Raw genomic sequence first — 22,504 nt, 5'->3', positions numbered from 1 at the left:
GATGGAAGTGCCATGGCGGTAAGCACATTGACTATTTTATTAACTGTAATATCTCCAACACATGCTGTACTGACATATAATATGTGCCTAATAAATATTTGTTAAATGAAGGAAGTATTTGTGTGGCTTTGGGGAATTGAAGGTCTAATCCCTGTGAGGACTAGAAAAGGATCATTTACACAGAAAAGCCAATGGATCTTGAAGAGAATGCGCTGCGTAATCCAGTTTCCCTTCCTCTCAGACCCTGTAATGCTTCCCAGACCTCGGGAGGGAGGAGGGTCGGAAGGAAGCGAGGCACAAGTGGATGGGACAGTGCCCCAAAAGGTCCTTTCCAGGTCCTCCCAGGAAAGGGAGGACAAAAAAATCCCTACAGAGATCTGAGTGCCATGAGGCCAGCAGCAGAGCGCTCCAGAAGCCTCCCGCGTCCCTAGCGCCAAGTGGCTCACCCCACAGTCTCCTTCAGCCCAGGGACTCAGAAGGAAACTGCCCTGTAGTCCCATCAGAGAGCTGGACTCTAGCACCTCGTGAACGCAGCAAGGATCCACTTAGTAGCGTCTTCAGGGTTAACGACAACTAAAGACCCAAAGCAAGTCTGAGAGGCAGTGACAGCACAGACCGCCCCCCAACAGGATGCCTCCAGGGAGAAAGGGGAGACCCACAATTGACGGAAACGGGGGCTCATAACAGAATTCTTATATTTCGGGCACTCAGGTTTGTAACTTGAGACTCGTACGTCTGTCTTCTCTTCCTTTCTTCGTACGCTCCTTTCTCCACCGCTGACCGCAGCGCTCACGGCCAGCAGCTGCACTTTTGCTAGTCTCTGTGCCTGCAGTGCCTGTTCCTCTCACTACATCCTCCTGAGCTGAATCAGTACACCGCAATGGAAATTTGCTCCTTCTGCTGCCGGACATCTGTGTCTTTTACTTCAGAATCAGCAGTTTGTCTGTTTCCACCGATGCTGCATCCGGAGTGGGGCAGGTGACCCAAATCTGCAAAATTAGAACTAATCTCCTCATGCCACAGTGGAACTTCGTAACCAAAGTCGATCCACAGTCAGCATCCAACCAGGGGGTGGTGTGGGAGCTGCCAACACTACCTCTTCCTCAGGCACTTCTGTTTGGACGTGGAGAGCCTGAGAGCAAAGCCACGCAGAGGAGCACTTGACAGGGCTGGAGCAAGAACTTGGCCCTGCTGGAGCCGGGGCAGGGCCATAACTGAAGCCACAAGGAGCTCTGGACTGTTCAGTCACATGGACCAGTAAAATCCCTTTCTGCTAAAGCCGGATCAGATTTTCTGACACGTGCAAACAAAGCATAGTAAATAATACATAAATCTTACCCCCGAAAGACTTTCTACTTTGAACTTTATCAACCCAGAGAATTAAGCCAGTCAAATAAGCAAATTCCACAGCTGAGAGCCGCTACTGCAAACATCCTGTGGTAGGGAGGTCACAGCCCCTTCTGTAAACACAGGAAGGAAAGCTACGGGCGGTGGGAGCTGAGATGCAGCCTAGGATGCCTGCAGACCACAGGGCCCCGGTCACTGAGCCAGAGTTCTGTGCAGACAGTCCTGTGTCTCTGTAGACTGGGCACCGACGAGGCTGGCCACGCCCACGACGCCTCTGTGTTCACCTGAGCTGCAGAGGATCCTGGCTAATTTGTTTCCACAGTATAGATTCTATTAAACATCTGATAAAATCATATTGCCTGGTCACAGCTATATACAGTGAATTTCTCTGTCAGAGCCACAAATAATAACAACAATTTAGACAAACTCTTCAACTCCTGTCCTCAGCATCCAGTCATGGCTCACCCACTTCCCCCTGCCACACCACAAGGTACAGAGAGCACAGTCTGATCAGAATGCTGACATCATTATGCTGCTGAGGTTATGAAGATACAGGTCATTCCTAAGGAAGCCTCTTAAATTTTAAATCTTGGTTAGCAGCCCAACATTCACAGAAGTCTTAAGGCTCTCGAATTCCAAGGCAGAGCAAATTCTCTGTAAATATTTGAGTTTCCTCCTAAGAAGAGGACAGCTGCCAAACCTCAAGCTAAGAAACCTAGATGTAAGATTTTTCTTTAAAAAGGAATTAAAATATTTGAAAATTTCCATACCAAGACAGTTTAAACACATAAGAAAAGTTTATAAAATACTGGGAAAATCTTCGGAAACCTCAGAAGTTTGAAATGAACTTAAGATGTGCAAATAATTTACATATTGATCATAGGGCAGTTAACTCCTGTTGGGGTCACGGGAGGCAAAGGGCGAGTTAACAGCCCCCTCGGAGTGGACACTGGCTGGTTTCCAGTGCAGCCTGCCCCCAGGGTCTGCCCAGCACTTCAGGACCAGAGTTCAGAGTTGCCCAACTTTCCTTCCATCAACAGCATTCACTGTTTTCCTCAATTGACTCTTGATTATGAGAGGCACACACACAAGAAAAGTTTACGAGTTTAGAAACCGTTTTCCAAATTTCCATTAGTTAGATATTAATGAAATTATTCGGCTTTATAATTTACCTTAAATAGAAGTTAGTTCGCTAAATTGATAAAATCCCAACCAAAATCAAGGGAACTAGAATGCTGCCAAGGAGATATTTAAGATAAATTGATTCAATCTTAGCCAAGATAAAAGAAACTTTATATATCTAAGTAATCTTTAAAAAGGCTCTGAAGTCCTGCCTTTGGCTCAGAACTTCCTTAGAGCCTGATGGTCCAACAACACCGCCTGACAGCCACGGCCACTGTTTCTTAAACCGTGTCTCCTCTTTCTGGGGCTGTGGCTTAACTACTTCCTTTGACCTAAGGAGACAAAGCTGTTCAGTTCTAGAAACGTGACTGCTGTCTCCGGTCAGATCATTAACCTTCCTTGCCCAAACTTTACACCACACTGCCATTTGAACCTCAAATGCTAGTGTGGCCTGCATGGCCTTTCTCGTTGCTCCCCTGCCCCCAGGCTGCAGAGAGCAGGGAGCGAGAAGCTTCACCTCCAGCACAAGACCCTTGATTTATAATCACTACCTTTTCTCAAACCCAAGGATCCTGGCTCAGAGGACCACACGGTCCACTCTAGTCTCATCATTTGGTGCAAAAAAATTGACTCTTCCCAAGAAATGAAAGACTCAGTGTGACAGCTCTTAAATCGCACGGGAGCATGTCTTATTACAACGCATTTGCAGACAGGGCACTGTGTGGATGGACTTCTGTGACCACTGGCTGGGCCAGCAACAGAGAAGGCCACAGCTCCCCCTGACCTGCATCAACTCGCTTTTCTTCTGAAACACCACATCCTTATTTCTAGACAGTGAGAAATCTCCTGAAAATAAAAATGTCCTAAGTGGAATAAAAGTATCCAATTGCTCCTGATGAGCAAAGATTTCTTTTAAATTATTTTTTTAATCTTACAAAAGATGAGGGATAATATTTACACAGTTTACAGAAATTTCGTTTAAATAAACCAGTAGTAAACCAAATAACCAATCCTCTTTAATTGAAACATGATAAACATGATGGAAGTTATAACTTATTCTAATTATTTTAACCTCCAACACAGTAATTTGTAAACACGCCCCCAGTCGGCCACAGCACAGGTGTTCCACACAAACGGGTGGCCAGCACCTCGCAGACCTGCTGTTTCTCTTAAGCACCTGTGTGCAGATTTCTGACTAACCCATTATTAATTCAGGCCTCTCCCACATCCCAGGGAAAACACCCCTGAGACAAGAATGCAGGGCATGCATGTCCTAGGCCTGAAAACCTTCTCTCCTGCTGGTAGACATTCTGGGCCCATCAGACTCCCGGCTCCCTCTGGGCGGGGTTCCGTGTCTGTGTCATTCTTTCGACTCAGCCTTAGCAGCAGAGTGGCGACAGGGAAACGTCTGCGGAAAAGAACTGAACATAAGAGCGGGGTAAATCCTATTTCATTACGGTCGTCTCCCCATTCTGAGCAGCTTCTCGCCGCTTTAAATAAGGAAAGCCTGCACAGCAGGCTGTCCACGGCGTCCAGCGCCCCCTGCGCGTCCCTCTCAGCGACCTCTTCACCCCAATTGGCCCCCAAACTTCTGCCTGACCAGGCAGGGCCAGGTGAGCGCGGGGGGCCTGGCACTTTCACTTCGGGGGCCCCCCAGCGTGCACGTCCCCGCCCTGTAGCAATGGCCTCTGACTCAGTGAGTCACGACTTGCCAAACCCACACCGTCGAGGCACAGCTCTCGAAACGCCTTTACCGAAACAAATTGGGACAAAAAGGATAGTAAGCAAAATGTGGCTTTTAGAATATTAGATATCTACAAATCTCATAAGATTAATCACAATCGTTAAAATTAAAAACTTAGGAAGAGCTTTTCTGAGAACTGGAACAGCAGACTTGAAACAAAACCGCTGTAGTGGAGAATCCAGGCAAGTGGCTCATCTCCACTCGGACAGCGCGCGGGTCACAGTTAAAGAGACGCGGTCACAGCCAACAGACGCGCAGTCCCAGAATCCCCGAAGCCCCGGCGTGTCCCGCGCCCTCTTCCCCAACGATCAACCCTCCAGACTCTCCGAGGGGAGGGGTCGCGTCCACGCGGACTCGGCGCCGACCGTACTCACTCGCGGCCGAGCGGGTCCGCAGGCGCCCCTCGAGCGCGGACGCCGACCAGGAAGAGGAGAGCGCGCCGCTCGCCACGCCTCCGGGGGAGGGCCGCGGGCGCGCACCTGGCGCAGGTGAGGGGCGGGCCAGCGCCGGCCAGCGCGCGCGTTCGCAGGACCGAAACAGCCGGGTTCGGCAGCGGCGGGGATGACCCGGCTCGGCCCCCGCCCACGGCGGCTTCCAGAGCGCCCCACCTTTCAGAGCGGGGGCGACCCCGGCCAACGGCCACGCCGCGGGGCGGACGGTGGCGAGCGGGGGTTCCGCCCAGGCACCGGGGGCGGGATGGGGTCTCGGGGACCCCGCCCCGGGCCGACCCGCTCGGCCACCACTGCGGGGCTCACGTGCGAGCCGCGCGGCCCCTAGTGCGGGGACGTCGACCTGAATCCCAGGAAAGCATGGCCGGGCCGGCCCCGCGCACTCCGCGGACCCCCTGGACCCGCCCCGGCCCCGTCGCTCCGGTGCCCGCCTGTAGCTCCCACCCCCACCCCCACGACCCCTACCCCCCTTCCCACGCCACACCCAGGGCTTCGGCCTGGGGCTGGCGCCCTACCCCGCCCTCAGGCGCTCACCTTGCGGAGCCACCTGAGCTGAGTCCGCCCCCCGCCCTCCGCCCTGCAGGTGATTTCCAGCTCCGCCCCCAACGTCCTCCCCCACAGCCCGCCTCCTGCCCTGCTGGTGACTCCCGGCCCCGCCCCCACAGCCCTTCTCCTCACAGCCCCACAGCCACGCTCGCCGGCCCTCCAGGAGGCTCTCGGCCCCGCCCCCACTGTCTCCCCCTATGGCCCGCCTCCTGCCCTGCAGGTGACTCCCTGCCCTGCCCCTACAGCCCCCCTACCGCCTGCCTCCAGTCCTGCAGGTGACTCCCGGCCCCGCCCGCATTGCCCTCGGCCCGCCTCCCGCCCTGCAGGTAACTCCCGGCCCACCCAGCTCCCTGGCTCTCCAGGTGACTCCGGGCCCCACCTCCAGCCCACAGCGCTGGAACCGGACTGCGCAAGCGCGAGGATGGCACGCTCACCCTGGGAAGTACTGGGGCGGGACTGCGCAGGCGCGGGGGGCGGGATGTTCGCAGTGCGCATGCGCCGCGCCGGAAAAGTCCGGACGTGGTGAGTGGGTGCCTCTGTGCGCGGGAAGATGGCTGAGCAGGTGTCCAAGTCCGTGCTGTTTGTGTGTCTAGGTGAGATGGCGCTGACCTACTCCCTTCGGACCTTCCTGAGGGTGGAGTGGGCCCTGTACGCTCTGAGCGGCGCCCCTGGGCCAGGAACGGTGATGAGGAGGAGGCCGGGACGGGGGCCCCGAGGGGTAATGGGGCCTTCCCTGCGCGCCGCTGCCCTGCCGGCCCTCTCTGCAGACCGGGCCCCTTCCCGTGCTGGCTGCAGGTCGGGCCCCCTCACCTGTCGGCTCTGCAGCCCGCCTCCCCTCACCTGAGCGCTCTGCAGGCCGCGTCCCCTCACCTGACCGCTCTGCAGGCCGCGTCCCCTCGCCTGACCGCTCTGCAGGCCGCGTCCCCTCGCCTGACCGCTCTGCAGGTCGGGCCCCCTCACCTGCCGGCTCTATAGGCCGCGTCCCCTCACCTGACCGCTCTGCAGGTCGGACCCCCTCACCTGCGGGCTCTGCAGGCCGCGTCCCCTCACTTGACCGCTCTGCAGGCTGGTCCCCCTCACCTGCGGGCTCTGCAGGCTGGTCCCCCTCACCTGCAGGCTCTGCAGGCTGGTCCCCCTCACCTGCCTGGCCCACTCTCCAGGCTGGGTGCCTTCACTTGCTGCAGCCCGGCGTCAAGCCAGGGCCCTTTCCACTGCACCTGCCTAGCATGCAGGCTACCTTCTTCCGGTAGACCAGAAGCTGCGGGACCGATGTGCTCTCTTAGGGACCCTTGCTGCCCTGAGCCCCCTGACAGCACTGGTTTGCTGGCTGGTTTCCTTTCATGCTTACAGATGGATGTGAGCTAAAGGCAGATGGAGTTTCAGGTTTTTAAAGTCAAGGGTCTCAGATTTCTTGGTTGTAAAAACCCCGCCGGGGAGACCCTGATTCTTCAGGTCTCTAATCAGCCTTGGGGCGGAGTTCCAATTTCTCTGCGTGAAAATGAAGGTATTATTTATTCTTAGTCCTTCAGATACCTTCCTGCTCAGAATTATTTTCGTTCTTAGAGTTTCAACAGTTAGCTTCCTTCACTCAAAACAGAATTCATTTTCCCTTCGGTTTTCAGGGTTCTTTCTTTGGGATAGGACACAGGGTCGAATTCCTTGACTCTTCCACCCTATCTCTTTGATTCCCAAGAGAGGAAGGCCCAAATCGTCAGTCTCGGGTTGCTTAGGATCTTCTGATGAGTCTGCGTTTCCTATGGAATCAAGTTGCACTCCTTTTTAGGGTGCTGCCTTCACCTTCAAGGAGAGGATTGCCTCCATCACCTTCTCCCACCCCCACCTTCCTGTCACTGCCGTCCCAACTCAGCTGTCCCCAGCACTTCAGACGCTCAGTGCGCCTCGGGTGGCTTGCTCCGGGGCCCACTTTGCCTTTTGCCAGGAAAGCCTGTCTATAAGGTCAGACCCAGATCACCGCTTTTCACTTTTTCCAGATGCTCCAGGTGGAGGTAGTTGTTCTGTGGTCTTTTGTAGACACCTTTCATTACACGAATTTTATCGTAATTACTTGATATCCTCTTGAGGTCACAGCTAGATTTAGCCACCTTGAGGGCAATGACTGGCTCATTTTTCTTTGCATCTCCAGCTTTGTGACAATATATGATGCTCACTAGACATTTGCAGAGTTGAATTTCTATGAGGGGAAAAGTGAAAGCCACCTGTTTCACGTGGAGTGTGGGCATCCTTTGTTTTTTAAGTTCCCCATTGAAGGCTGACTGATGGAATCCACAGGTTATTAAAGAGTGGTTCATTCTGGCTGGGCATCTAGTAGGTTCCAGGGCTGCTGTATTTGCCCTGGTATCGTTGATCATGCTAATGTGATGTGCCGTGGTGGCTGTTAGCAGGAGCTGGATGCTTGCCTATGTTTATCTTCGATACAGTTTTTTAGCAACTACTGTATTACCGAGTGCTGTTCTGAGTGCGGAGGACATAGGATTGAGCAGAGTAGAAGCCTCCATCCCTGGAGCTCGCAGTCCGTCGTCGGCAGACTGACTGACTGTTCAGTTGCCTGGTCAGCTGGTATTGTGTTGAGAACAGGCAGCGGGCAGTGGGAGTGCAGTGCGGTTTTAAGTGGGGGTCAGGGAAGGCCTCACCAGGAGGTGACGTCCCAGCAGACTTGAAAGAGGGCAGAAAGCAAGCCTAGGGTATTTTCGAAAAGCGTCCTGGGCTTTTCCAAAGAGGAAGTGGGGAGAGGTCTGGGAGGGAGGGTGCTGGCCTGGTTCTGGAAACAGCTGGTAGCCTCTGCCTCTCACCGTGCTGAGGGCTGGAAGGTAGCTTGAGCAACTGTCTTCTCAGTGCTCCCCTGGGTGCAGCACTAGTACCGCTCTCCACGCAGAGAGGAGAGGACTGTCCCCTTTGTGCACGCGACTCTGGGCAGGGGTCCGCAGCTATTTCTCTAAAGAGCCAGTCAGCATTTGGGCCTTGCAGGCCACCCCAGAGGCGCAGTGGGGAGCCACAATGGACAGACGTGAACGGTTACGCTAGGCTGTGTTCCAGCAGGCTCTGTTCGTGAACACTGCGACATGAATTTCATATGGTGTTTTCGCTCACAAGGTGTTATTCTACTTTTTTGAGTTAATTTCAACTATTTAGAAATGTGAAAGTTACTCTTAGCTCTGTGGTCTGTGCACATGGGTGGTGGGCCACGAGCCCTAGTTTGGGCCCGCAGAGGAGGGTCTGGCGAGGCTGTGCGGACGCAGGCTTGCTCTGGAGGGCAGAAGCCGTCAGAGGATTTTGAGCAGAGGTGGGACGTTTGAGTGCTGAGCTGTCCTGTGAGATGGGATTGCGGGGGGCGAGGGCGCAGGAGGTGGCTGATGTGCAGAGAGCCGCGCATGTGGGGCCAGAGCATCGTGGTGGAGGCCGCAAAGTGGTCACGCTCTGAGGAGGTAGAGGGGTGGCCACCTGGCATCTCACAGGGCCGCCTATCCACATGACAGGAGGAGCGGTATGTTTTTGAAATGTAAAAATGTTATTCCTTTGGGGCGTCTGTTTGGCTCCTTTTCGGCCTGAAGTGTAAAGGGCTGTCAGATGTTTTCCGTAGGTGAGGCTGATGGCGGAAAGGAACTGAACTCCTTGTTTTGGCAAGCGTGTTCAAAGCCCCTTATGTTTTTGTGAGATAGAGGTGGCTGGAGAACAGCGGTTATCACCACAGCCTGAGCACGCAGCGGGGACGCGTTGTGGCGTCAGATTGCCTTTCCTGCAGTCGGTCCGGTTTTGCTGAGCGCCCCGTGCCCACGTCCCAACCTTGGAGGGTTTCCTGTGCGCTTTTCGTGACTCTGTCCTTGAAATGCAGGTCTTGAGGAAGAGTGTATGTTATGTTGCCTAATTTGGAAGAAACAAACTTGAGACTTCACACATTGAAACTTTTTTCTAAAAGAATCTGAAGATCACATTTTAAATTTTTAGAATTTCCCCTGGGGGAGCTGGATGCTGTGATTTACTGATATGCTCCATTTTTAGTAAATTAATTTGGTGATGTCAGCTTTTGAAATGAAGAGGGCAAGTTATAAGGAGGCAGGACTTCTTGTCTGTTGATCGTACATGAGGTGTGACTTTACTCCTGATCTTTTGCAGTTGTACACCTTTTTCCATCCACACTCTTTATACACACAACTTCTTGCTGTAAATATAACTATCTGGGAAAAAAGTAAGTGTGGATGAATATGCCTTTAAGGCAGTAAATAGTCTCATTGTTTGTCTTGTGGGAAACTGAGCTCCTGTTTTACAGTTAGTGATAATTGTTTGTAAAGGGCAAGACCACTCTTTTTATTGCATCTTTAGGTGCTGAGACATTAGGCACCTGTTATTCTAGAGTTCCAAAATAGTAACAATTGTCTTGATTTGGAGAAGAGTGATTGCTGTTGAAAGTATTCTTGGGGTGTTTGGTGACATGTAAACCACTGACATCACAGGAGGCCTTTCAGTAATTAAAGCAGTGGGGATGATGATGCCTGTTTTAAAAACTAAGCGAAAATCTAGTGTTGAAAGGAAACAGTTCAGAACACAGATTAGCGTGTGGAGGGCATTCAGGGTTAGCTCCTGTCTTCCTCCCTTTTGGGGCTGAGAGACTTGTCACCACTGTGGAAAGCACAGTCTGTGTGGACAGAAAGCACTTGGTAAGCACGTTATGAGACCTCAGAGGGACGCAGACACTGAAGGACATGGTGTCGGAGCTGGCAGGAGCCAGCTGGGCTTCGGCGCTGTGCGGAGCGCCTGGTGCTGCGGGTTCCTCGTGAAGCGGAAGATCCCGGGGCTGGTGGAGAGGCAGGGCTGCCGTCGTGCGCTGCTCCCGCCCTGCATGTCCCTTGGCCTCCTGACTCGGGTCCTGTCTTCCCTTCCTAGTTCCTCGGGGCTCCTGGAGTCAGGCCTCCACCGTCATCTCCCGCTGACCCTGTGCTTGTGCTCCTCTCCTGTGGGAGGCCGTGTCTGACACAGCTTTGTCTCTTCAGGCCCGGGCCCCGTGCTTGGCTTGTAGGGAGTAGGCACACCAAACATGTTTGTTGAAGAAATTTCGTTACTCCCGTCCCCAAAACCTTCAGTTTCTCCCTACTGTGGAGATACCAGCTGCAAATCTTGGCAGAGGTCAGAGGTCGTGTCCCAGGCCCATCAGTGCACCTTCACTCCTCTGTGCCATGCATTCACACAGTACCCGACTTAAATGCCTTTTCCCTGCCTCTGCCCATCAAGGCTCTCTTCATCCTCTACAGGTCTGCTCTGATCTTCTTACCTTTTTTCTGAAAAGAAATTTCCTTGTTTATGCTTTTTAGGGTTTTCCTTCCCCGGTGCTCCTATAGTGTATTGCTTATCTATCAGCATTTATTTTCTTGTTTTCCTTATAGCTAACTCTGTATCTCCCATAAATACATTGTTTGGCACATGGTAGAAATATTTTGAAAGAAGATTTTATGTGCCCCCCCCCCACCCGGTGTAGTAAGGCACTTGGCCCCACCTAATGAAAAGTCTGCCCCTTGTGTAGCTCCTGGGAGGTAAACTCCAACCCCTAGGGAAGCCCTAAGATTGACAGGAGTACCTCTTATTCAGGGAGGAAGTGACTCAGAGTGGGGCTGGAGGCTAGCTCCTTGATCAGCCATGCCCATAGGTGGAGCCCCAGTCAGGCCTCAGCACTGGAGCTCTGGCCAGAGTCCTGGGTTGGCATTACTTTGAGTGTTGTCACACGTGGGTGACAGGGTGACACGTCCCTGAGCACCAGAAAGCTTCTTGTTTGGAAGTCTTCCAGAATCTGCCCTCTGCGCTCCAACTTTGGCTGGTTCCGCTTTGTATCTTTTTGTTATAATAAATCTATAGTCATAAGTGTAGTATTTCCTGAGTTCTGAGTCCTTCTAGAGAATTATTGAGCCTGTGGGGACTCCCGAATTTGCACCAGCTGGTCTGAAATGAGGGTGGCCCTGGGCATCGCAGGCCTTGACACTGGCGTTGGGAGTCGTGGGCAGACTTGGTGGCCTGGAGGATGTCCCCTAACTCAGCTGCCACTCCTGGGTCCACAGTGCTCCAGCAGGAACTTTGCACAGATTGCGCAGTAAGAGTTGGTGTTGAACTACTGTTATGCCTAAATCCATTTTTTGTGTATTTTACGAAACCATTTTCATCCTTATTATTTGCAATATATTTGAAAATACAAATTTTATCTCTGTTTTGTTTCATTTTAAAACAGGCTGGTTACCACCCACTTCATTGATTTCGGGACTCACTTTTGGGTCATTGATAGCAACCTGAAAACCAGTGGTTGTGATTATAATTGTTTTCCTGATGTCTTTGTTGTTTGTACTTGAGTTCTTGGACAGTTGGTGCCCAGTCCTTGAACCGGGGTGGCCAGCTGTTCTCCACAGGTCCTCCCATGCTGGTGGGACAGTGCCGTGAAGAAGAGATTTGCTTCCCTTAGGGAAGTGCTGTCCTTGTCAGGTGAGAGCAGTGGCTCACAGACGAGGTCGCTCACTTTCTGCTGCCCCCTCTTTTTAAGGTAACATCTGCCGATCACCCATTGCAGAAGCAGTTTTCAGAAAACTTGTAACCGATCAGAACATCTCAGATAACGTAAGTACCGTTCACTCTCCTCAAGAGGCCAACCTGAATGCCTTTGGGGCGGGAAATTGTGAAAAAAAGTCTTTTTTTCTCCTGCAGTGGAGGATAGACAGTGCAGCGACATCCACGTATGAAATAGGAAACCCGCCCGATTACCGAGGGCAGAGTTGCATGAAGAGGCACGGTATCCCCATGAGTCACACTGCCCGCCAGGTACCGTACGTTGCCTTGAAGGTGTCTCTGTGTGTTCTGTGTTGCAGTGGGTCATTGACAGCGGCGCTGTTTCTGACTGGAACGTGGGCCGGGCACCAGATCCCAGAGCTGTGAGCTGCCTAAGAAATCATGGCATTAACACAGCCCATAAAGCAAGACAGGTAGAGGAGATCTTGTTCTATTTCTAATGCATAGAGCCCGGTAACTGGAGGAGTTGGGAGAAGTTCAACCAGACCTGCGTATTGATGAGTGTGTTCATGCAGGGTCAGCTTAAGTCGCCACAGTGCACCCATCGTGTTCCCTTCTGGTTCCACAGTTCTGAAGGACTGCCCTGATCTTGGAGTTTACATATTAAAGTGCAGCTGTAATTATGGAATTGATAACAGAGAGAGGCCTGGCTGGGAGCCAGAAGACTGAGTTGTAGTCTCTTTTTTCTTTCTCTTTTTTTTTGAGGAGGATTAGCCCTGAGCTAACTACTGCCAATCCTCCTCTTTTTGCTGAGGAAGAGTGGCCCTGAGCTAACATGCATGTCCATCTTCCTCTGCTTTATATGTGGGACCCCTACCACAGCATGGCTTTTGCCAAGCGGTGCCATGTCCACACCCAGGATTCAAACTGGCGAACCCGAGGCCGCCAAGAAGCGGAACGTGTGCACTTAACCGCTGTGCCACTGGGCCGGCCCCTCTTTTTTTCCTATCTGTGATTTTTAAACATTTAAGCCATAGACACTAGTCTGCTGACATTACAAGTTTATTGTTAGAATAAAGTTCTATAACATATACAAAAGCATATTTTCCACTGTGAAGCGCCTTAGAAGCACAGGGTAATACACTATTGTGGAGTGTAGCTGTCCTTCGGGGCTGAGGTTCTGGAGCACTGCCCACTAGGACTTTCGGTGGTGAGGAAGGTGTCTGTCAAGCGTGGAAACCACTAACTGCATGTAGCTGTCACACATGTGACATATGGCCAGTGTGACAAAGGGACTGAATTTTAAATTTCAACTAAATAGCCACCTGGAACTCGTGGGCACCTAACTGGACTGCAGGATCCTAGACTTGTGTGTGAACACCGGGGGAGAGTGAGGTGGTCACTGCAGCGTTCTTAGGCAGTGAGAGGGAGGCACCTCACGAGGAGCATTCTGCAGCTGCGTGTTCTGGAACCGTCCATAACCACAGGGACCAGCTTCTAAAGAAATCAACTTCATTTTTGTTACAAAATGCCTCATATATTGTTCTGCAGCAACAGTTACTTTCATCAATACGATTATTTTATCGAGATTCACTTGGATTTTTAAAAATCTGGCTGAAATCTTCTAACTTCCTTTTGTATCCAGCCTAACAAGACGTACAGGCTGTGTCGGCCAAGCCTGGCCCCAGACTGGCCCAGAGGACAACAGGCCTGTCCAGAGCTCAGCTTGAGGCCTTTGAAAGAAGTAGCCTGATGTTCTGAAAATGAGTTGTCATATATATTGCACATTTATAAGTATGGATGGCAGTGTGAGCACTGTAATTTAGTCCTGCTTGTGCTAAATCTTAGAGCTTTTCACTTTGCTGTGCCCCACAGCACTGTAGTTTTAATTGTGATCTTCCTTGCCTCATGAGGGAAGGGAGTGTTGGTAAACCATTTTGCAGATCAAGAACTGAGTTGTGGAGACAGTACATGGCATGTTGGAGGCTGCGCAGCTCCCATGAGGCAGAACTGGGCTTTGTTCAGGTTGGTTGGTTTTAATAACAACATGCAGAGGTGAGAGCCACAGAATCCACAGACCACGTTGCCATAGTAGCACTTTGAGTACAGTAATGATGTCTCAGAAATTAGCAATACACACATTATTTTTGGTGTAGATAAATTTACTCAGATCTGTGAACTTATAATTTCTGGCTATGTCAGTTGACTCTGCATGTTAACAGTTTAGTATTTAAATTCACTGCTTTAAGGACTTGACCCTTTCTTAAGTGGAATTTTCATTAGACAGAAGATTAAACACTTTTTATATCATTTGTCCATTATGATCTCTTCAGGGTTTTGCATAGCTGCCAATTCTACCTTCTGTCTTTTAATGAATGTATTTATTTTGAGTAGTCCTTCAGAATTATGAGCAATCATACTTTCCTATTTTCTATTTTTAAGACATTATTTTTCGTACACTAAGTATATAATGAAAGTGGGTACAAATGAAGTATTTTAAATGCACTTGCCTTAATAAAACCAAAGCTAAAAACTTATTTTTTAAGAACACTTCTAATTACCAGTTTTAGAAGTAGTGTTTCCATATAATCTGTTTTTAGCCTTTTTTCTCCTGTTGCTTTGAGAAAATTTTCTCAACAATGATTGTTTTTTAAAAGTGCTGGTAAGACGTGTTTTATAAATCAGTGTCATATCAGATCTTTGTTTTTCTTGCATCTTGCTGATGTTACAGGTTTTCTCTCTAGTAATTGTCAGTTTGTGTAAGAACTATTCTGTTTGTTAAAATTTAAGTTTTCCCAGTACTTTCAGCCTTGGTCTAGTAAATCAAATGCCTTCAGGGCACTTTTCTCCTTTTAATGCACGCAGTCAGTCCTCGTGTTGGAACTCACCTCGGTTAGTTGTCTGGAGACAGTTACTGCGTTACAGGCTCCTTCCTCTTCTCGGTGCCGTTTCCTTGATGCCTGCAAGGTGTCAGTGCGCCAGCACAGCGAGCACCGCCCTGTCCCCCGAGGTGCCCCGGAAGTGCACTTTGCTTTCTCAGCTTCACGCAGTGGGATCCAGTAGGACGCACCCTGCTCTCAGCTCTGTTCCTTTTTGAGGTTCCCACACTGGTGCTTGTAGCAAAGGCTCACTTGTTTTTGTTGCTGGATTCAGAATCGTCTTACAGTTAGAGTTTATGTGAGTATTGACTCTTGACAGACACAGGGTTTTGCCTAGGTCAGGGCGGAGTGCTGCGCTGAGTGCCTGTGTGCGGCTCTAATGGAAACACACCAGCATCACACACAGCGTGTCAGGGTTGTATACACACCCCGCATCACACACAGCGTGTCAGGGTTGCATACACACCCAGCATCACACACAGCGTGTCGGTTGCCTACACACCCAGCATCACACACAGCGTGTCAGGGTTGCATACACACCCCGCATCACACACAGCGTGTCAGGGTTGCATACACACCCCGCATCACACACAGCGTGTCAGGGTTGCATACACACCCAGCATCACACACAGCGTGTCGGTTGCATACATACCCCGCATCACACACAGCGTGTCAGGGTTGCATACACACCCCGCATCACACACAGCGTGTCAGGGTTACATACACACCCAGCATCACACACAGCGTGTCGGTTGCATACATACCCCGCATCACACACAGTGTGTCAGGGTTGCATACACACCCAGCATCACACACAACATGTCAGGGTTGGGTCCACACCGACATCGCACACAGCGTGTCAAGGTTGGGTCCACACCCACATTGCACGCGGCATGTCAGGGTTGCATACACACCAGCGTCACACACAGCGTGTCAGGGTTGGGTCCACACCCGCATCGCGCACATGTCACGGTGGTGCAGCCTCCTAACACACATTGGGCAGTGTTCCCTCCCTTTGTTCTCTTAAGTTTGTCAGCTGTGATCACGCTCCTGCGCAGCTCGTGGAAGGCTCTTCTCGTCCCTGTTTCTGGAGCTGCCGCGTCTCCTGTTCCCTCGGGTCTTCGGCACTGAGTCCTCAGTACTGTGTCTGGTGGGCCTGCGTCTCCCTGGAGTATGTGCTTTGATGGTTTTCCTCAGTTTGGGAAATTCTGGGCTCTTATTTTTTTATGCTTTCCTTCTCATTCTCTCTTCTGAGATTCACTGTAAATGTAGTTTGGACATAAATTCCTTAAGCTCTTTTCTCCATTTCCCATCGCTTTACTCTGGTTCGTCATCTGATCTTCTGCTGACCCGTTTTTGATGTGCTGATCTTTCTGCTGTTTCCAAACAGCCCATAACCTCTATTCATTGAATATTTAATGTCATTTTATTTACCTAATTCTTTAAGTTTTGGGCTTTTTTTATAGATTTAAGTTCTCGGTTTCTGATGAAATTCTACATCTCGCCCTATATTTTCTTGAGCATACTGATCACGACTATTTTTAATAAAGTCTGGGAACTGATCTCTGGATCCCATGTGGCCTGGCCTATGCTAGCCGGCCCTTGGTGGCCTCCCAGGAACCCCTCCCGAGAGCCTGAGGCTCCCAGCCTGGCAGCTCCGAAGTGGAAGTGCTGCTTCTCCCTCTGAGCTCACTGCAGCCTTCCCTTGGTACCCAGCTTCTGGCCCTGGGTGCTCTAGACCTGGGCAGACGCTCTGGGAAGAGCACTGGGGGGCAGTCTCGCTTCTTTCTGGGTCTGCACTCTTCCAGGTCTGGCCATCTGGCCAGCACTTGGCCCCATTTCTCTTGAGCCCCCGAGGTTGCTCCCTGGTCCTTTCAGCAGGGTCCCTCTTCCCAGCTTCTCCGCATCTGGGGAAGGTCTCTTGGACCCAGCGCTGTGGACCCTGGAGTCTGCATTGCTCCTATGGGGCTGTCCCGTGCGCCGTAGGATGTTGGGCAGCCCCCGGTCTCTGCCTGCCGGATGCCGGAGCGCCTGTCTTCTCCCCCATCATGACAGTCGCAGAGGGCTCTGGACCTTGTACCTGCCCCTCCTGTAAGAGTCCACAGTTCCCACAGGGGCCCTGGGACCCCTTGGGTCCATGAGGTCGAAACTGCATGAGTACAGGGCCCATTCAGTGTCACACAGCCCATGGGCTTGCACAGATTGAAGGTTTGTTGGTGGGTTTTTGTGTTTTATGTTGCAAGTCATAACCCTCGAGAAACTCTGCTTGCCAAGCTTTGGTGCAGCATCAGAACGTCCACGTACACGCGATGGCCGTAAAACGCCTCTTTCAAACTGCTGTCTGTGTGTGGGGCAAGTTCAGACCACGTGTCCCAGAGATGGGGCAGCAGCACATGCAGCCGCTGTCCTCTGGCAGCAGAGATTAAGGCAGCGCGCTGTCCTCCCTGGATTTGAGTTTGGAAAATATAGCTGTTTTTCATTTTAAAAATGTTGTAATAACAGATAATGAATTTTTATTATTTTTAAGTGAATAGTAGATGTTTTAAAAATTCACTTTGAATAGCTGTGATCAATATTGGTAGACATAACCCATGTAAACGAGTAGTTTGGAGGGAGGGCCTAAATAATTTTTAAGAGTTAAAAATTTCTATGACCAGGAAGCTTGAGCCCCTCGTTTGGGGCGGTGCCTGGTGCCTGGTGCGAGCAGTGCCACGAGGAGAGGAGGTGGGACGCTGGCTGCCCCTTCTGTGCGAGTGGGCTCCTCGGGCCTGCCTGTCTGTGTGGAGCTCACTGGCACCCGGCCAGGTGTGGTGGACGGCAGCAGAGGCGAGGGCCTGGGGGGCTGTGCTGACCTCCCTGCCTGTGCGCTGCCCGGTGGGGGTGCTGCCCTCTGCACGCCACGCTGTCTCTGGAGCACATGGATAACTCCATGGAGCTGTTAGGTTTTTGTGAGCTTTTTCTGGTTTCTGGCAGTGAGGTTGGTACTTCATTTATGGCTTCAGGCAGAAATCCTGTCCTGTGCCTTCTCATGAGCCTTACAGAGCTTTCTTCCTGCTCACTTGCTCTATATCTCAGCATTGCATGTGGTTTGTGGATGGTGTCAGTCACTGAGTCTTTCCTAAGATCCACAATTGCAGTCCTTCTGAACTGAAAACCAGCGTTCAATATTTAAGCCCAGGACACTTGTCCTACAGCTAATCATAGTGTTTGTCCTAATAGGGAAATAAGCTAGGACCTTGGATGTTAACAAAATTTAGTGCTCACTACCTTATTAGCATGTGACACTGAGAACGCACGTGCACACGAAGAGCCAAAATTTATCGTTTTCCATAGAATAATGAGTATTGTTCCTTTGCTGCACTGATTGTGATAAGAGACTGTCACACTCTTAGCCAGGTTTTCAGTATTTTCTCCGTAATTTGGCTGTGGTGGTATTTCAGAGGATTCCAGTGAGGGAGGTGGTCCCTGGAATCACGTCTCAGCACTGTTTCCACCTTCATTCTGCAGATGCAGAATAGTCAAAACTCACAAGATGATGTTCTCATTTATGTTTTTGTGGGCTTACATTTATAAATTATGGTGCCAGAAGCCATGATGAGATTCCCGGTAGACTCAGACACCGCGTGGCCCTCGCCCCTGTGCCGTGTTCCAGTGATGGATGTTCAGTCAGCAGAGAAGAGCTGCAGGCTCAGTTCCCATGTGTCTCCCTCCTGGTGGGTCCTCCTGACCACCCTCCCTAGGATGTCATCTTCCTCCGTCCCCACACTGCATGGCCTCTGCCTCCTTTTCCTCTAAGGCATCATCGCCTCCCAGGTGGGGGCCCCGAGTGTGAGTGTCTGTCTCCGTCTGGCGTGTGGCTGGGGCCTGGGGTGTTGAGCACTTGTAAAGTGAAGAGGGAGCACCTGTGTGATGTAGGCTGCTGACTGAATTCTACCTTGTTGCTCAGAAATTGAGGATGAAGGGTAACTTCCTGTCTCCGTATTATGCTGCTTATGATTACTCCAGGGAACTTTATGATGTAAAATTTTTTTGCAATACAATTTTAGGAAATGGGTTGACTCTGAAGCACCCTAAGTTATTTAACTGAATTATGGGTGACGGATTCAAATACAGGGTTTTTCTTTAGTGCTGCTGTGGGCCCCTGGGCTTGGTGGAGAAGGTTGAACTCTGCTGACTCTCCTTTACCCCTAGGTCACCAAGGAAGACTTCGCCACCTTTGACTACATCCTGTGCATGGATGAGAGCAATCTGAGGTAACCACGCTTTTCAGGGGCAGCTCTGCTCAAGGCCAGGTCGTTTGTTGTCCAGTGGCTTTTGTATTATCGTAGAGTTTCCATGGCTAATGGTGGCCACAATACACAGAAAATGTAGAATAGGGGGAAGCCAGGGGGTAATGTGGAATCGCCCCGTGGGTGTGTCTACAGAGAGACCCTGAGGTCAGGGTCTGCGGTGCAAGCAGCTGACCGTATGTCATCACAGGGGGTGATTTTGCTGCTGCTGTAGCAACGCGTGGTCGTGTGGTGTTTGTTTCCCCTCATAGTCCCCTGTTACTGCTGCCCCCCCCAAAAGTAAGACTGGCAAAAAAGAGGAGTGTTTCCTTTACTTAAGTTGTTGATTGCCTTAATTGATTTAAAAAACAAAAACTGACAGACTAGGCTATTAGGTATAAATGGCTTCGCGGGATGTTGTGCGTTCCGTGCTCTGCATGCGAAGCACTTGATCTGTGGGTTTGCGGTCGCCCATCTCAAAAGGGAACCTTAGGCAGAGAGCTGCAGGTCCTTGCCCGAGTTCGCAGTTAGTGGATGAGTACGGGATGTCCACCTGGCTCTGAACCGGCCTCCTGCCACACGCCCCACGTCAGCCGCACTCACCACTGTCCCGTTGCCTCCCCTGTGCATCGACCCCGGGGATGTGTTGTGTTTGGGCAACGAGGAACGTGGTGGCGTCTCTTCAGCCGTGTGCCTGGCCCCCCGAAGGGTGAGGGGCAGATCTTCATGCTGCCGCCCTCGCGAAGGGGACAGCCTGGAGTGGGCGACCGCATGGCCATAAGGTTAGCCCTGACGAGGACGCGACGTGTGCAGTGCGGCCGCGCCAGAAGTAAGTGGGCACAGTGGTGAGCACACTGCATTTCACAAACGCAGATGCAGACCAGGGTGTGAAGACACCGGGTTGTGAGGCCAGGGCCCCCTGCTGCCTGCCACACCCTGGGTTTACGATTTAACCTGCCGGCAGCCCAGGTCACCATGCCCGGCACAGACTCAGTCCCCCGCCAGCACAGAGAGGGCCAGACGCACCTGGGCACCACAGGATGCACTGCCTCCCCCTTGCTGACCCGTAGGCGCCTGCGGGACCTTGGTGGGGAGCCCCGGCATTACCTTGGGGGGCGGGCGGACAGCCTCGCTGCACGGAGCTTCCCACTGATCGGGAGCCTCACTAGCACACACTTCCTCTTCTGTCTTCACTTGTCCGTTTTTCTGTCCCGTCTTTCTCATTCACTGGGTAGCGCCCAGAGTCCCAGCCACACCAGCAGGAGCCACGGGTGCCTGTTCCCCCGGAGGCGCCTGGCTCGGTGCGTGGGCTGCAGTGTCAAGCCCCGCCTGGTCCCTCTGCTCCGGCCACGGCTCCCAGCTGTCCCTCGTGTTTTCTTTCCTTTTTGTTTCTATGCCTCCTTCATGCCTTTTCTTTCTCTTCCTCATTTCATTGAGAAGTGTCCCATGCGTTGTCCTTCATGGCTCAGCCCCGGCCACTTCTTTAGGGATGTGCCAAGTGGCTCTGTAGCCTCGCCGGCTGCTCCCGGAGGCCCCGGTCCTGCCTCACCCGGGAGCTCTGCAGAGGGGTGGTCCAGGCAGACGGGCAGGAGGATGGGCAGGCAGGGGCACACAGTGTGGCTGCTCCTGGAGGTTCCGTGTCAGGATGCGGTCGATGGCCTAAGCCTCCACTCGCATGGCTGTTTTGAGTTCCATCTGTTGCCTTTGTTTAATCTCTGGAACAGGATCTTTTTCATTTGATTGTCTCGACACGCATTTCACAGGAGAATGCATAAGTATTGTCTGACTTAGGACACATGTTTTGTGTAAAAAAGTTTGAGTTTGTGAGAACGTGCTCCTGTTTGCACTCTCTTGCCCAGGAGACCTTGGCGTGTACTGCGTGGGGGCTACGCATGTCTGCAAGGTTGGATGTCCTTTTAAATCAGGTCACTTTTGCTGGATTTTGATACGGATATTTCATAAAACCCTAGCAGATGTCCGTATTTAACTTGAGACCATAGATCTGAAAACTAAGTTCATGTTTCAATTTTACAGAGATTTAAATAGAAAAAGTAATCAAGTTAAAAACTGCAAAGCTAAAATCGAACTACTTGGGAGCTATGATCCACAGAAACAATTAATTATTGAAGATCCCTATTATGTAAGTACGGTGCTCCGTCCATCCCAGCATGCGTGCGGGCGGGGGTGCGCAGAGCAGCCTGTTAGAGGCCCTGCCAGGGGCAGCGTGGGGCTCCCCCACGGGTTTCGTTGACCTTTCTTTCTCTGTCCTCTCAGGGGAACGACTCCGACTTCGAGACCGTCTACCAGCAGTGCATGAGGTGCTGCAGGGCCTTCCTGGAGAAGGCGCACTGAGCACGCCACCCTTCCTGGTCGCGGGTCAGAGTGCACTGCCGCCCGCAGCTCCAGGCCACAGCTGTGTCTTCAGTCAACTCACTGTTTATCTTAAAATGTAATTGTAGATGGAAATCAGTTGTTGTTTGTCATAAGAACAATAAAAGTTTTGACCCAGACAGTTTATGGGGTACGTTAAGTGTCGTTAGACTAGCTGAACCTCCCACTTTGCCCAGTTACAAAATAGTAGGACAACAGAATAGAGCACAACAAGGTAAAACCATCGCTTTGAGGCCCAGGTCAGGATCTGAGCCAGGGGTGTCTGGCACCTCCCCTTCCCTGTGCAGACCGCATCCGTGCTCCGGCCTTGCTCCAGGCCTCCCCCAGGGACAGCCCTGACGAGCTCTGAGTGACACTTGTGTAGAAGGAGAGGAAAGGGGAGGATGTTTGCAGTGACTCTGCAGTGCCCCCTCTGTTTTGTGTGTCTAGTTAGTTTTGTAAGGAAATCAGTTTATTTGCTCCCATTTATCCTCTGCCTCTGGAAGTTTTATCCTATCCGGGAAGGACACTGTGTGCTGGTTTACCTTGTGGTCACTTTGTGGAGCGTCTGCTTTATATGCATCGATGACTCAAATGTCAAGTACAGATTAGCTTAGGTGGGAAAAAATAAAAAGTTGGAAAAAGTTCTGTTATGTTGGAATCTTAAATATCTATATGTTCAGTATTCTTTCATCAGTGCTTAATTTATCGGCAAATACAGGTAATTTCTGTGCACTTGGAGATGACTAATCTAGAATTCATACAGCTGTGTGTCAGAAGAGATTGTTTTCAAAATAAGTTGGGGAAATTACCCACATAGAACAGAGCTGTGATCTGGCGTCTCCTGCTTTCTCGTTGACCCGGAGGAGACCGAGCGAATGATGCCTTTCCGTGCCTCCACGTGGTGCGTGGTGTCCCCTGCACACTTACCCTCAGTGTTGGGAAGCAGTTGATGAAAGCAAGTCTGTTGCTTCCCTCACGGTAACGTCTGTTTGTGGGAGTTTGCAGCCCCTGCAGCAAGGGGTGTCCTGACCCCGTGGTCAGCGGTGTGCGGCTGCATCCCCTCGGAGCAGCCGAGTCAGACCCCTGTGGGCAGCTGGTGGGGGACAGCTGCTCTGCTCCGTGTCTTCGCCTCCGTCGTGGCTGGTGACCTGGAACCCTGGGACCAGTCCCCTCCGGGTCTGGGCGCGTCATCGCCATGGGCGGAGGGGCCGAGTGGAAGGGCTGCCCTGTCAGGCGACCCTTCAGGGTGTGGCAGGGCCTCCGGCCCTCAGCGTCTGA

General features: G+C 51.6%; 2 protein-coding genes across 23 annotated transcripts in view; one reads left to right on the top strand and one right to left on the bottom strand.

The window, feature by feature from the left end:
* SH3YL1 (SH3 and SYLF domain containing 1) overlaps window positions 1-5,088 on the bottom strand; it is a 47,892-nt gene extending 42,804 nt beyond the window's left edge. Inside the window, exons 1-2 of one of the 20 annotated variants that reach the window (XM_070236818.1) lie at window positions 4,588-5,086; window positions 3,757-3,877 (exon numbers count right to left, since the gene is read on the bottom strand). In XM_070236818.1, coding sequence (XP_070092919.1) covers window positions 3,757-3,778 — 22 coding nt within the window. In that variant the 5' untranslated portion in view covers window positions 3,779-3,877; window positions 4,588-5,086. Of the gene's footprint in view, window positions 1-3,669; window positions 3,891-4,181; window positions 4,529-4,587 lie in introns of those variants that run through there. The other 19 variants (XM_070236824.1, XM_070236814.1, XM_070236820.1 and 16 more) reach the window with 19 other exon arrangements.
* A 554-nt stretch (window positions 5,089-5,642) lies between these two features.
* On the top strand, window positions 5,643-21,365 carry ACP1 (acid phosphatase 1). 3 transcript variants are annotated; one of them, XR_002800360.2, is made up of 6 exons: window positions 5,643-5,801; window positions 11,744-11,817; window positions 11,905-12,179; window positions 18,777-18,838; window positions 20,888-20,993; window positions 21,128-21,365. XR_002800360.2 is itself a non-coding variant. In XM_001503660.7 (6 exons), exons 1-6 carry the CDS (start codon window positions 5,759-5,761, stop codon window positions 21,203-21,205), a joined length of 477 nt encoding a protein of 158 aa, XP_001503710.1. In that variant the 5' UTR covers window positions 5,644-5,758; the 3' UTR covers window positions 21,206-21,365. The 3 variants fall into 3 exon arrangements, 2 of the variants coding, with proteins under 2 accessions (XP_001503710.1, XP_001503708.1); XM_001503660.7 differs by having other exon boundaries at window positions 5,644-5,801; window positions 12,066-12,179; XM_001503658.6 differs by having other exon boundaries at window positions 5,644-5,801; window positions 11,905-12,018.
* The last annotated feature ends 1,139 nt before the right edge of the window (window positions 21,366-22,504 follow it).

This window comes from Equus caballus, chromosome 15, assembly GCF_041296265.1.
Source record: "Equus caballus isolate H_3958 breed thoroughbred chromosome 15, TB-T2T, whole genome shotgun sequence".
NCBI lineage: Eukaryota > Metazoa > Chordata > Mammalia > Perissodactyla > Equidae > Equus > Equus caballus.
This window is presented reverse-complemented; position numbering and strand designations above follow the sequence as displayed.